This window comes from Pithys albifrons, chromosome 3 (assembly GCF_047495875.1).
Source record: "Pithys albifrons albifrons isolate INPA30051 chromosome 3, PitAlb_v1, whole genome shotgun sequence".
NCBI classification, from domain to species: domain Eukaryota; kingdom Metazoa; phylum Chordata; class Aves; order Passeriformes; family Thamnophilidae; genus Pithys; species Pithys albifrons.
The window spans coordinates 23,126,588-23,139,241 of NC_092460.1; the positions used below are offsets into that span (position 1 = coordinate 23,126,588).

Genomic DNA, 12,654 nt, shown 5'->3' on the forward strand with positions numbered 1-12,654 from the left:
TTAGGATCATGCATATTGCAACTTGAACAGAAAGGCTGAAAATTTTGAAAATTGAGAAATAACATTTTGAAAGTCTTAAATTTTGCTATTTCAAGACTTAACAGGGTATTTTTCGGGTTACACATCCCTACCTCCCCCTCTCTTTTCAAAATAGACCTTTGGAAGGAGGTACAGTAACCTTCGTAAACTAACACAAACCAATACATGACTAAGACATGTATGTTTGGAATTTGCAAACTTACAACTAGTGCAAAACAAGAAACTTTTCTTTCACACATGAAATTGTGGTCTTTTTGTGCAGTCGTCACCGCACAAACCACTGTGAGAAAAATACAAATTTTATTAAATTTTGTGCAAAGTGTTCAAGAGTGCAGAGTGACTTCACTTAGCAAGAAGCAAGTTCAGTCCAGCTGAGCTAAATCTCCTTATGCTAGGTCCATTCTCAGAACTTCTGTGTGGCCATCACAGAGGTTTGAGAATGAAGCTTTGATTTTTAGTTACCTTATACACTCTTGGTAAAGCAGTAAACAAGTGTGAATTCACAGAGGAAATTCACAAAGGCTAAGCATAACTATTTACATTTTGTAGAAGATGTTCAGCAGCTGAGGGGACAGGTGTCTTTATCCCTACAGCCTGCTGGGCAACTTGGCAGTGCAATAAGCTCAAAACTGCACTTTAACTGAAAATTAACAGAATTTCAAAATACGGGCTAAACAACATGCTCTTGAACTGGACTGTTCTTGTTTGATTGGACAGTTAACGACTAGTCCTAGGCTACTACTGCTTGTGGTTGTGATATGGGGAAGGCAGCTTGGCTCCAGTTTCCATGAGATATTTGGCTGCGCCCCATGGCCTGCAGCCCCTCTGATTTTTTGGAGGCCCAGCTCCCCACCCCATGTTTGTTAGAGGAGTACCATCCTTTTTATATTTAGAATGACAATCCTGGGCCTTGTGACCAAGCCTGTGACAACGGTTACATTTTCCACTGAAGGTTTGAGTTCTGCTATATTTTGGTTGTGCTGGACAAGATTTTGTTGTTAAATTCCAGGGTCTTTTCCCCCTTTTTTTGGTGGATTGTTTGCTAAGAGCTGTGGCTAGAGCAGAAGCATGTAGCTTTGCTTTTTCCTCCTCTTCTACCCAGGGCAATCTGGCACAGGCTTCAATTAACTGTACCAAAGTAGCTGTAGCTGGTAGAGAGGCTATGAGCTGTTTGCATTGAGGATTGGCATTATTAATTACCAGATCTTTCAATAAGGCTGGTTTAATGTCAGGGGTAATATTTGGAGCAGCATCCAAAGCTTCTGTTACTTTACAAATTCCATGAATGTTTGTCCAGGTTTCTGCATTATTTGCATATAGGGTAGAGAAGGTTTTCCCTTCTTAGGCAGATTAGAGAATGCGGTCAAAGCAGCATTCTTTGACTGTTGCAAAATATGAAAATGTAATGCAGCTTGTGTTTGTGGGTCTTCATAAGCTCCTGATCCCATTAGCTGGTCTAAAGGTGCTAATTTTAAGGGATGTCCAGTTTCTAAGTGTATATTTTTTGCCTGTTCCTCCGTTAACTGCTCTTTCCATTTCTGTAGAAATATCATATAAGCAGTAGAAGGTAGAATAAACTCCATTAAAACCTTAGTGTCTGCTGGGATTAGGTTATTGTATTTTATGAAGGCTGTGATTTGGTTTTTTACCAAGGCATTGTCATAGCCGTATTGAAAGACTATACTGTGCATTTTTTGTGCAATTTTCCAATCAAGTGGCTCCCATTTTGAACCTTGTGTAGTGTTAATCACAGGCGCAGAAACCAGGGATTGCAGGGAAGGTGAGGGTGTACCTACTTCCACAGCTAAGGATACTAACTCTTTGTACCTTTGCTGGGTATTAAATGTGAGGTCGCGAGGTGGCTCTGTGACTCCATCTGCAGAATCTGGTACCTGGGTATCAGAAAGCTTTGAAATTAAGTTAGCAGCATCGCGATTCCCAGCTCCCCCCACCCTTTTCCAAACAGAGGCTTCTTTTTCTTTTGGTGCCGTGCCTTTAAACGGCTATGCTGTTGCTCTCCATTCTGGAATACAGCCGGTGGGTGTGGCTGTCGGTGATGGAGGCTGCAGGTACCAGGTTGCCGGTGCAGGGGGTTCCAGTGCCGGTGTTGGCAGCTGCGGGCAGCGCGTGGCTATCGGGGAGAGGGTCCCCACTGGTGCTGCAGAGCTTGGGTCCTGCGCGACCGGCGCTGTGGGAACTCGTTCCTGGGACGCATGCGCTGTGAATGGCAAGCAGTGAAGGGAACGCTCAGGGGGAGCTTCACTGGCTTCGCTCCACTGGGGAGGAGTCTCTCCCCTCTCCATGACGCAGTCGATCCACGCAGGAGGTGGTGGGGGTGGTGCGGGAACCGATCCGCCCCAGGAGCGGGCGAATTCGGAGCCGACCCCGGGCCCTGCAGGCTGCGGCGGACCCGCGCCTGGCACATGCGCTGTGATTTGCATGCAGTAGGGAGGGGGGTTGGGCGGTCCTGGCGCCTCATGGTAAGGGCGCGCCATTACTTTGATTTTGCGGGCTTTGCGATCACGTGGTCTCTTTGTTTTCCTGGCCACGTGGTTTCCAGCCCCGCTGAAATGTCTCCTGTGGCAGTCTCCTGCCGCAACAGAGCGACTCCAGCGTACCCACGGGGCGGCGGGGAGCGCGGCAGAGGCACCCCAGCCCCGAGGTACCCGCAGGGCATTGGTGGCAGCGGCGGCGGCGAAGGTGGATGGACAGGGGTAAAGCTGCCCTCCCTCATCTCTCTCTCGGCTGAGGGCACTCCCCATCGCGTCCTCTCGGAGTTACAATTTAAATAAAAGTCACTCACGGTTTGGATGTTGTCTGCGGTGTGTCTCGTGGGGTTCCAAGATTGCTGCTGAGGTCCGGCCGCTTTTACAGCGGCAGCCAGTGGTACAGGCAGGTAAAAGGTGGGCTCTGGGCTCCTTTGCTGTGCATAGGCTGTTTCTTGGTAGTTATAAGGCGGTGCAAAGATGACTTCTTGGCTTTTTGCGGCGATGAACGGCATGGAAAAGCTTTGATTCCATGGTTGCTGTGGTCTTGCCAGGTTTTCCGGAGCAGGAGCGGGCGGTGCCGCGTATGGGTACGGGAACGGCACAGCGCTGGCTCCACAGCTCAGCTCCGGGCTCCGCGCTTGTGGATAGGGCGGTGGTGATGCCGAAGGGTACCGCAGCGGGGGTTCCGCGAGCGGCACGGGCGATGCCGAAGGGTACCACGGCGGGGGTTCCGCGAGCGGCACAGGCGGCAGCGGTGTGGCAGAGGGGTACCGCGGCGGCGTTTCTGCGAGCAGCGGTGCCCATGGCGGTGCAGAAGGATGTTCAGGGGAGAAGCTGCTCTGCAGAAGCAGGCTTTTTTCCCTTCTCTCTGGTAGCTCGAGGTTTTTTCGGGCTCGTTCTACCTCTAACAGCATTTTCCTTATAGCTGCATATGACGAAATGAGCTGTAAAAATTCTTCGGGTGCAGTTTGCACTAAATTCCACAAATCTGCCCCAATGTTATCACACAATTCTATGGAAAACGTGGAATTGGCATCGGTTAAGTGCCCCCGACTGAAGCACCAGTCCAAAAATTCCTGTAATGCTTGTCTTTCAATGTTTGTTTTTGTAACATGAGCTAATTTTTCAAATTTATCAAGCAATAAGTTCGTTTTAGTCGAGTTGGAATTTCCCATGTTTCTTTAACTCACCGGTTTGAAGGTTGTGGTTCTTTCAATCCACGTTCTTCCAGCAGCTCTCAAGGCCACTACAAAACTCCCACACTTATGGGAGACAGAAGCTCTCGGGGGTTTCTCCACAAAGCACCCAAAAAAATTGGGGCACGGCAGCTCTCAGGGGCCACCACTTAAGGTTCTAGGCAGGTCTGCAGGTGGCTTCCATGTTCTGAGATACGTTGGGGTCCACCAATTGTTGCTGACCATGCTCTAGTGAGACTGCACACACCAATATGATGTTCAAGCAAATCCCAAGTTTATTCAAAAACACAGGTAATATATGACCTCATGTGACCCTGCCCTAGGTGCGGTGGTCTGACTCCAATTGGTTGAGGCTGGAAACATGTCCTTTTAAGGTGAAAACGAAACCTGTAAGGTGGTCCTTTGGATCTACCTGAATTATAGGCTGCAACAGTCACACAATGTTTGGAGATGCTCAACAGCAGGAACTGGGGATGTAGAAGATTCTGGAGGAACTTCAGAGGTCACACAGGGTTTGGAGAGGCACAACAGGAAGAACTGGGGACGTGAAAGCTTCTGGAGGAGCTGCAGTTACAGATAGGACATGAGGAAGTTGCGCAGACCGGCGGCCTTGATGGTGAAGCAGACCACCAGGTTCTTCTTGTTGAGCGGGCACGCTGACATGTGCCACACGCTGCCCCGGTATGCCCCGCGCTGGCCCTTCAGCCACTCCGCCTGCTCCATGTACTGCTCCTTGATTCTTCTGGGCAGCATGTGCCACATCTTGCCCAGCCTCTTGGCCATCTGCACCATGGTCCAGTTGGAGAGGTTTCTGAAGCCCGGATAGCTTAGTCGGTAGAGCATGGGACCACCAGGTTCTTCTTGTTGAGCGGGCACGCTGACGTGTGCCACACGCTGCCCCGGTATGCCCCGCGCTGGCCCTTCAGGCACTCCACCTGCTCCATGTACTGCTCCTTGATTCTTATGGGCAGCTTGTGCCACATCTTGCCCAGCCTCTTGGCCATCTGCACCACGGTCCAGTTGGGGTGGGCAGACCGGAGCTCCTTGCGGTGCTGCGCCATGAAGAGGAAGAAGGCGGGCAGCGGGCGGCTCTGGTCGGTGAAGCACACTCTCTTGGTGCCACGCTGGGGGGCGAAACGCGCCTTGCCCCTCCTCATGAACCATGCCATGGCCATGGGGCGCCTGCTGGGCCCTGCCCTCAGGATGGAGATGCGGAATAGCAGCTGGGTGCGGAGGGTTTTGCCCCTGCGCCGGCCGCCCTGGCGCGCCATGGTTGCTGTGCCAAGCTGCGCTGCTGTGCCAGGCTGGGCTCAGCTGGGCTCAGTCCTGCTCCCTCTCAAGGCTCCTTGCTGCGCTGGGGTGGCAGTAGGCTGTGCTGTGTGTCCCCAGGGGGTGCCAGAATGCACTGGGGTGGCACCAGGGGTGACACTGCAGTTGGCACCTGCGGCCACTGTGACATGCGGTGCCCTGGGCCAATCAGGGCAGGCCAGAGCTTCCTCCTGAAACGCTATTGGCTGAAGGGCTGTGCGATTGTCGCAGTCTTGGTCTCTTTGGGAATGGACCAGACCAGCGACGGGGGTTCGCAGACTGCCAGCTGAGTTGTCGTTCGCCAGGTTCCCAGGCCCTAGGTAAGGTTTGCCCTCGCGCGAGAAACAAACACCCAGGAGCCAAGGACAGTCTGTGGTGATCAGACTGATCTCCAGAGCTGATCTGAGTTTATTAACAGGACGAGGGGTTTATATAACCTGGGGTAGGGAAGGTTCTGGAAAGGGGGCGGAGCTAAGGTGGAGCATGCAAATCCGCCACAAACGACTGGGTAGGAGAACTGAGGGGGTGTGAACAGGGGTGTGGCTTGGTGACAGGCAGGACAAGGCCCGCCCCCTAGAGGGAGCCGGCCAATGACAGCTACACTTTCGGTGACAGCTCCTGCCTGCCAGGGGAAGCTTCTGGAAACAGGCAGAGGCAGAGGTAACATGAACCCAAGAAAAAGGGAATGGAGATAGTAATAGAGAAAGTCCTTAATATGGAGTCACAGTCAGGGCTCAGGAGGGTCCTCCTGGACCTTCCACACGTCAAACTCAGTCCGGCGATCCCTTGCCCTCCTCCATTCCTGCATATCCATATAGTCTCCATCTCCAACATGCGATGTCACAGCAGCGGAGGTGGAACGAGGCTGAGTTGACTTGGGGACGTGGAGCTGGATGGACACGGTTCCACATGGAATGCCAGCGTGGGGGTGACATCACCGTGCCAGTCAGGGTGGGCAGAGCTGCCTCCTGAAATGCCATTGGCTGAAGGGTTGGGATGGTGTCACAGTGATGGAGATGGAGCACCTCTTTGACTCGGGAACATCGTGCCAGGTGGAGCACTGAGGTGTGTGGTGGTGGCCATGTCTCTGTGCCACCACAGCACAACTCCCAGAGCCCACCAGTAGGGGCCAAATGTGCAAATTTTATTCCTGTAACTCTCTTGGCTGAAGGGTTGTGATGGTGTCACACCCTTGGGGATGGAGCAGCTCTTTGACTTAGGAATGAGGTGCCAGGTGGAGCATTGAGGTGTGTGCTGGTGATGTCCCTGTGTCACCGTGACACAGTTCCCAGAGCCAGGCCCTGTAAGCCACATCTGCTTGCTCCAACTCTGCTGCCTGAAGGGCATGATGATGTCACAGCTGTGATGATGTCACAGCCATGGTGATGTCACCGCTGTGATGATGTCACAGCCCTGTGCAGACCATGCTCCTCCCCCAGCACTGGAGTTCAGCTCCATTTATCTCATGGGCCATTACAAATGTGCTGCTGCTGTTGCTACTGTGTTGAGTCTCGTGGTTTCAGATCAAAAAAGACTCAGAGCCTTTTTGGGTTGTGTACTTTAGGGGGTTGCATCATCTGTCACATTATCCCAACTGGCCTCCCACTCTCTGAGTCTTCCCCTGTCATTTCCCCTGGGAATCACCTCTTTTTCCCCTCGATTTTGGGTTAATAATCCCCTGCTGAGGGAATGCAGTGGGAGAAGTGGAGCTGCAGGTGGGACGACCTGCCAAATCCAGGGAGTTTATTCCTGTTTGACTTCAATTCCTCCTCTTCAGTGTCTCATCGCCCCTTTTCCTTTCCAGCCTTCTTGCTGTACTTCCCTCCCTTGCACAAATGCCTTTTTTCTCCTCCTGAGGTCTATTTTTCCCCTCTGTTTGTGTAGAATCCGGTTTGGTTTTGTCCCTTGATTTCCTTGACAAAGGAACCTGCATGTGTATTTTTGACATCACTTTTCTAGCCCAGCTAGGCCAGATGTGGAGACACCTTGGAGTGCTCCAGAGGTGCTTTGTACAGATGTTAGGGGTGAAAACAACACTGACCACGGACCAGAGTGAGCCTGGGAGAACTAAAGACTTTGCATTTATGGTTCCACTGCTTAATTCTGTATCTCCCTTTCTGGAGCTGAGCTAGAGACCCCTTTGAGCCATGAGCCCTTTCTGGAGAAGCTTTGCAGAAATTCTCTGTTGTTCTGTGTTCCTGCAGAGAGTCGGGTTTGGGGGAAGAGAGTTTGGAAGAATCCTCATTGTTTGAGCAGCTCCTCTTTATTCCTGTTCTTGTCATTACCTGCAGTTGACCCTCCCCTTCCCTCCCCACCACCCTTCTCTGGCTCTCAGTGGTTTCATTCAAGCTGTGCCATGCAGGAGGTGCCCTGTGATTCCCTGCCCATAGTCCATGTATGGTACCCTGCACGCTGATTCGAGGTTACTCCATCACTTCACTTCTTCACCGCCTTCTTTGGGCAATTTCTTGCTGCGTCATCAGTGCTGATTGGCCCATCCAGTCGCCCTATCAGGCCCTACCACCATCAGTCCGCAGGCCCTGACAACAGCCCCGCCTAATTCGCCTGTCTAACCTGCATGTGGAGAAATCCCCCCCTTAAAGGGCCATTCCGCTTTTCCAAAAAGCAGTTAACACAGAACCTTTTAATTCAACTGTTCAAATCAACCAAAACCCCTTCCTTCCACACCTCCCACAACAAACCCTCTCTTTTTATTTCTCACAAATCCCCCCTTTTTCTTTTCATCCTTTGGTTCGTTGTGGGTCTCAGAGTATTAAACTTTGTTTTCACACTTCCGCCTCTCATCTTCCCACACTTTGAGAAGCTTCTCTGGTCTTTTCTTTCCTTTTGGTTGACCAGTCTCTGCCTTCAGGATTTCCAGACCTGGGATTCCACTGAGCTTTCGGCCATCGTGGCCACCTGTGTGCTTTGAAGAAACTGATAGAATTAATCTCATAAACTAAGGGATCAAACAGGGGAGATATATTAATCCCGTACTAACACAGAGAACTATAATTCCAACCTTTTCCACTAGGCTGTCTTATACCTGACTTTGTCTTTTGTTTCTTCTGCTTCACTGTTCTGGTAAATGAACCAGCAGAACTATTCTTCATTCTGCAGACATTCCAATTCAGGCTCGTCTCCAGGTTTAGGTTCCAGATTTCCAGCCATCCTATATTGAACATTCCCTCCTCACACCCAGCCTTCAAATGTTGATCATAACAAGACCGGCTTATATAGGGGTGTGGGATTTAAAGGTTTTCACTACCCCGTCTTTATAATAATAACACGGGTGACCTTTTCCTACGGTCACTCAGAAGATTCCAGCTAATAACACTGATGATACTAAGAGTTTCAAAGGAGGTCTGGTATGACATTCCCTTCTGCCTACCATGGCTATTGGGTTGCCTCCAACACCAGGTTCGGGTATCTTCTTGCGGCAAGGGAAAGAGGTCAATCCGGTCTTGCCCTCCTTCCTCGTGGCCGAATTAAGTATGTTTCCCGGGGTAGTGGATACCTTTTTACCTTTGCATCGCAATCTTTCCACGTTGCTATTCAGCCGAGACCTCTTGTCTCACTCCTTTGCTTTTTCACCTGTCAACTACAGAATTCTGGTTAGTCTTCAGTTTTATTCACTGTGGGATTTACTGGACCTTTAACTCTAGTATGATGAGTCCATCCCTTCTCCTTGGTCCTTATTGCTGTTTCAGTTGTTAACAATACCTCATAGGGACCCTCCCACCTGGGCTTCAAAGGTTTTTCCTCCCATGCTTTTATCAACACCCAGTCACCTGGTTTCACTCTGTGCACCTTACCCTCCACTCGCACAGTCTGAGGCAACAGACCTTGTTCCCGTAACTTTTCTAGTCTGGTTGATATCACCTGGACATATTCTTTCAAATACTTTTCTCCAAGTTCCAAGCTGTGCGTTTTCATCTGTCCCTGCACTGGAGGGTATGGCATACCGAACAGCATCTCATACGGAGAGACGCCGAGGTCTTTTCGAGGCGCAGTTCTAATCCTGAATAATGCCAAAGGGAGGCATTTTACCCAAGGTAACCCAGTTTCCATCATCAGTTTAGTCAGAGTATTTTTCAGTGTTTGATTCATTCTTTCCACTCTACCAGAGCTCTGAGGGTGCCAGGGAGTGTGATGTTCCCATCTAGTTCCCAGAGCTTCACATAAGGCTCTCAATGACTTGGCTACAAAGTGCGGTCCTTGATCAGAATCCACAATCTCCGGTGGCCCAAACCGTGGAACTATTTGTTCCACCAATATCTTTGCAACCGTTTTAGCATCCGCTTTCACCACGGGGTAGGCCTCCACCCAACGGGTCAAATGGTCCACAAGAACCAGTAGATGCTTCCACCTCTGTTGTGGGGGCAGGTCTGTGAAATCTACCTGAACACTTTGGAAGGGCCTCAGTGCCAACCCTCTTCCACCTTTCTGACTACTCCTTTGAACTTGCCTGTTAACTTTTTGGCACACTAAACAACCCACAAGTACTTGTTTTGTTATTGTATATATTCCCGGGCATATAAATTCCCTCAGGAATGCATCTACTAAGGCCTGTACTCCCCAGTGTGTTCTGTTGTGCATGGTTTTCACCACCTTCTGGGCCACAGCACTCGACGACACCAACCGGCCATCCTGCATTCTCCATTCCCCTTCTGGATTACACTCAGCCCCCATTTTCTTTAATATCTCCTCCTCCTTCTGGGAGAATACCTGACGAGGAACTTGGTTTAGATCTGCAACCAGAGCCTTTATGGGCACCTCTAATACCTCCTCATTGGTCGCCGCTTCCTTTGCCCTTCTGTCAGCCTCCTCATTTCCCCTTCCGATCCACGTTTTTCTGCCTTGATGGCCCGTTATGTGGACCACCGCTAATTCTTCAGGACGGTGTATTTCTTCTAGCAACATTTCCAACAGCTCCTGATGAGCCACCTCTTTCCCTTGGGATGTAACCATCCCCCTCTCCTTCCAGATTTTCCCAAATACATGAACTACACCCCAAGCATACTTGGAATCTGTGTATATGGTTCCTACCCCTTCACCAACAGCTCGGATGGCACTTATCAATGCATAGATTTCACATGCCTGGGCTGACCAGGCTTTGGGCAACTTTCCTGTTTCCACCACCTCTAAACTGTCCCCCTCTATTACAGCACAACCATTCTTTCGTTCTCCTTCAATTACCCAAGCTGATCCATCAACAAATAGGTGTTTCCCCTTCACCAATCAGCTCCTCCAATAAATCTTCCTTAACTTTGGTCTGATACTCCATCAGCTCTAGGTAGTTATGTTCCAACTGCTCCATTTCCCTTTCACTCTCCCCACATAGGAATTGTGAGGGATTGACAACACTGCTGCTTACCAGCTGCAGGTCATCCTTTTCTATCAGGATGGCCCCATATTTTAATATTCTTGTATCGGTCATCCATCTCCCTGCCTTCTGGTTCAGAATAGCCCTCACATTATGAGGGGTGTGGACGATTGTCTTTGCCCCAAACGTCAATTTCCTGTTTTCCTTCACAAGTTCAGCAACTGCTGTCACTGCTTGTACACAAACCGGCCACCCCTTTACCACCGGATCTAGGATTTTAGACAAATAGGGCACTGGTCTCCTAGACCCTCCGTGATCTTGCGTCACGATCCCCTTCGCAACTCCACCATCCACATTCACGAACAGATCAAAAACTTTGTTCAAATTTGGCAAGGCCAACACGGGCGCCTTTAGGAGAGTTCTTTTCAGCTCCTCGAACTGTTTCTCCTCTTCTGCCGTAAAGATTATTTCTTCTGTCTCTCCTACATCCTCTGTCAATTTCTCATACATAAATCTAGCCTGTTCACTAAAATTTTCTATCCACATCTGACAGAACCCGATTAACCCCAGAAACTTCCTGAACCTCTCATTTGTTCCTAGGAATTGTGATAGCCAAGATCCCTTGCAACCTTTCCGGGCACAATCTTTTTCCCTCTTCTGTCAGTATGTGTCCCAAATATTTAACTTCTTTCTGTACAAACTGAAGCTTTTTTCTTGATACCTTCAACCCTTTTTTCAGCCAGATAATTCAGCAACCTAACAGTTTCTTTCTTCACAATTTCTTCACTTTTTCCTACCAACAGCAAGTCATCTGCATATTGTATCACTACCACCCCGTGCTCCACCTGGAACCCTACTAGGACCTCCTCCAGAGCCTGCCCAAACAAATTGGGCACCTCAGAAAATCCCTGAGGAAGAACTGTCCACCAGTACTGCCGTTTCCTTCCAGTTTCCGGACACTCCCACTCGAAAGCAAAGATATCTTGAGACCCCTCTTCTAGTGGGCAAGTCCAAAAAGCATCTTTAAGATCCAACACTGAAAACCACCTACTGCCAGCAGGAATTTTCCCCAGCAGTGTGTAGGGGTTGGGTACCACAGGGTGTCTGGTCTTAACCACTTTGTTGACTTCTCTCAAGTCCTGCACAAGCCGATATGTCCCATCAGCTTTCCGTACCGGTAATATCGGGGTATTATACAAAGACATGCATGGCTCTATTAGTTTATCTTCCAAGAGTCCCTGAATAACAGGACTCAAGTCCTTCCATCCGTCAAGAGGTATCGGATACTGTCGGATTTTTACTGGCCTTTGCGTATACAAACTCACTCTATTAGGATTAATATCCATTTTCCCTCTTACTCCTGACTCGGCCCAAATCCTAGGGTCTATTCCCAAGTTTTCTTCTAGCATGAATAACTTTACTGCTACTCCTTCTCCCTCTGGAATAACTCCAACTCCTAACAGTCCCATTAAATCTCGCCCCAACAAATTAACTCCAGCGTTAGAGACCACTAATAGATTCCCTATCACCTGTTTTCTGTTTCCTCTAATTTCAACTTCTTCTAACAATGGTACTTCAAACCTTTCCCCCTTTGCCCCGGTTACCCATACACTCTCATTGGATAACTTCAAACCTTTAGGAATCTTTATAACACAAGAGCGCTGTGCACCTGTATCTACCAAGAACAAAATTTCTTCTTTTTGGGGCCCAACCTTCAAATTTATCAAGGGCTCCTGTGGTGTTCATGCCCCTATTATATAGAGCCCCTGACCCCCCTAATCATCAATCTCATCCTGGACCTGGTAGACCATGGCTTCTTTCCTCATCTTAGGACAGTTTTTCTTAATATGATTTTTCTCTCTGCCAAAGAAGCACCAGCCTTCTGCCTTCAGTCGTCCAACCTCTTCATCTGATACTCTTCTACTCCTCCTGTCTTCGCCTCCCTTCTTCTCAAAGCCCATAGACCTTTTGCTCTCAATCTCATCTTCAAGTACATCCTTACCCATAGCCCCTTCCTGTTTATTCAACTCATGTACTACAGCCATCATAACTTGAGCCTTATTCTTGTACCTTTCTTCATCACGCCTCACATACACCTTCTGCGCTTCCTTCATTAACTCACTTAACTCTTTCTCGTGCCAGTTCTCTATTTTCTCCAGCTTCCTTCTTTATATCAGGCCACGACCGCGTCACAAAGATAATTTTTAACACCTCCCGACCAGCTGCTGAATCCATTTCTAACCCTGAATACTTTTGCATACTAGCTTTCAACCTGTTCAACCATTCAGTAGGGGTC

At 49.3% G+C, this 12,654-nt stretch overlaps 1 protein-coding gene across 1 annotated transcript; it reads right to left on the reverse strand.

The window, feature by feature from the left end:
• Positions 1 to 4,551: 4,551 nt before the first annotated feature.
• LOC139669545 (high mobility group protein B2-like) lies at positions 4,552 to 5,032 on the reverse strand. The gene has a single exon (XM_071550046.1). It carries the CDS (start codon positions 4,993 to 4,995, stop codon positions 4,552 to 4,554), a length of 444 nt encoding a protein of 147 aa, XP_071406147.1. The 5' UTR covers positions 4,996 to 5,032.
• Between the last annotated feature and the right edge of the window lie 7,622 nt (positions 5,033 to 12,654).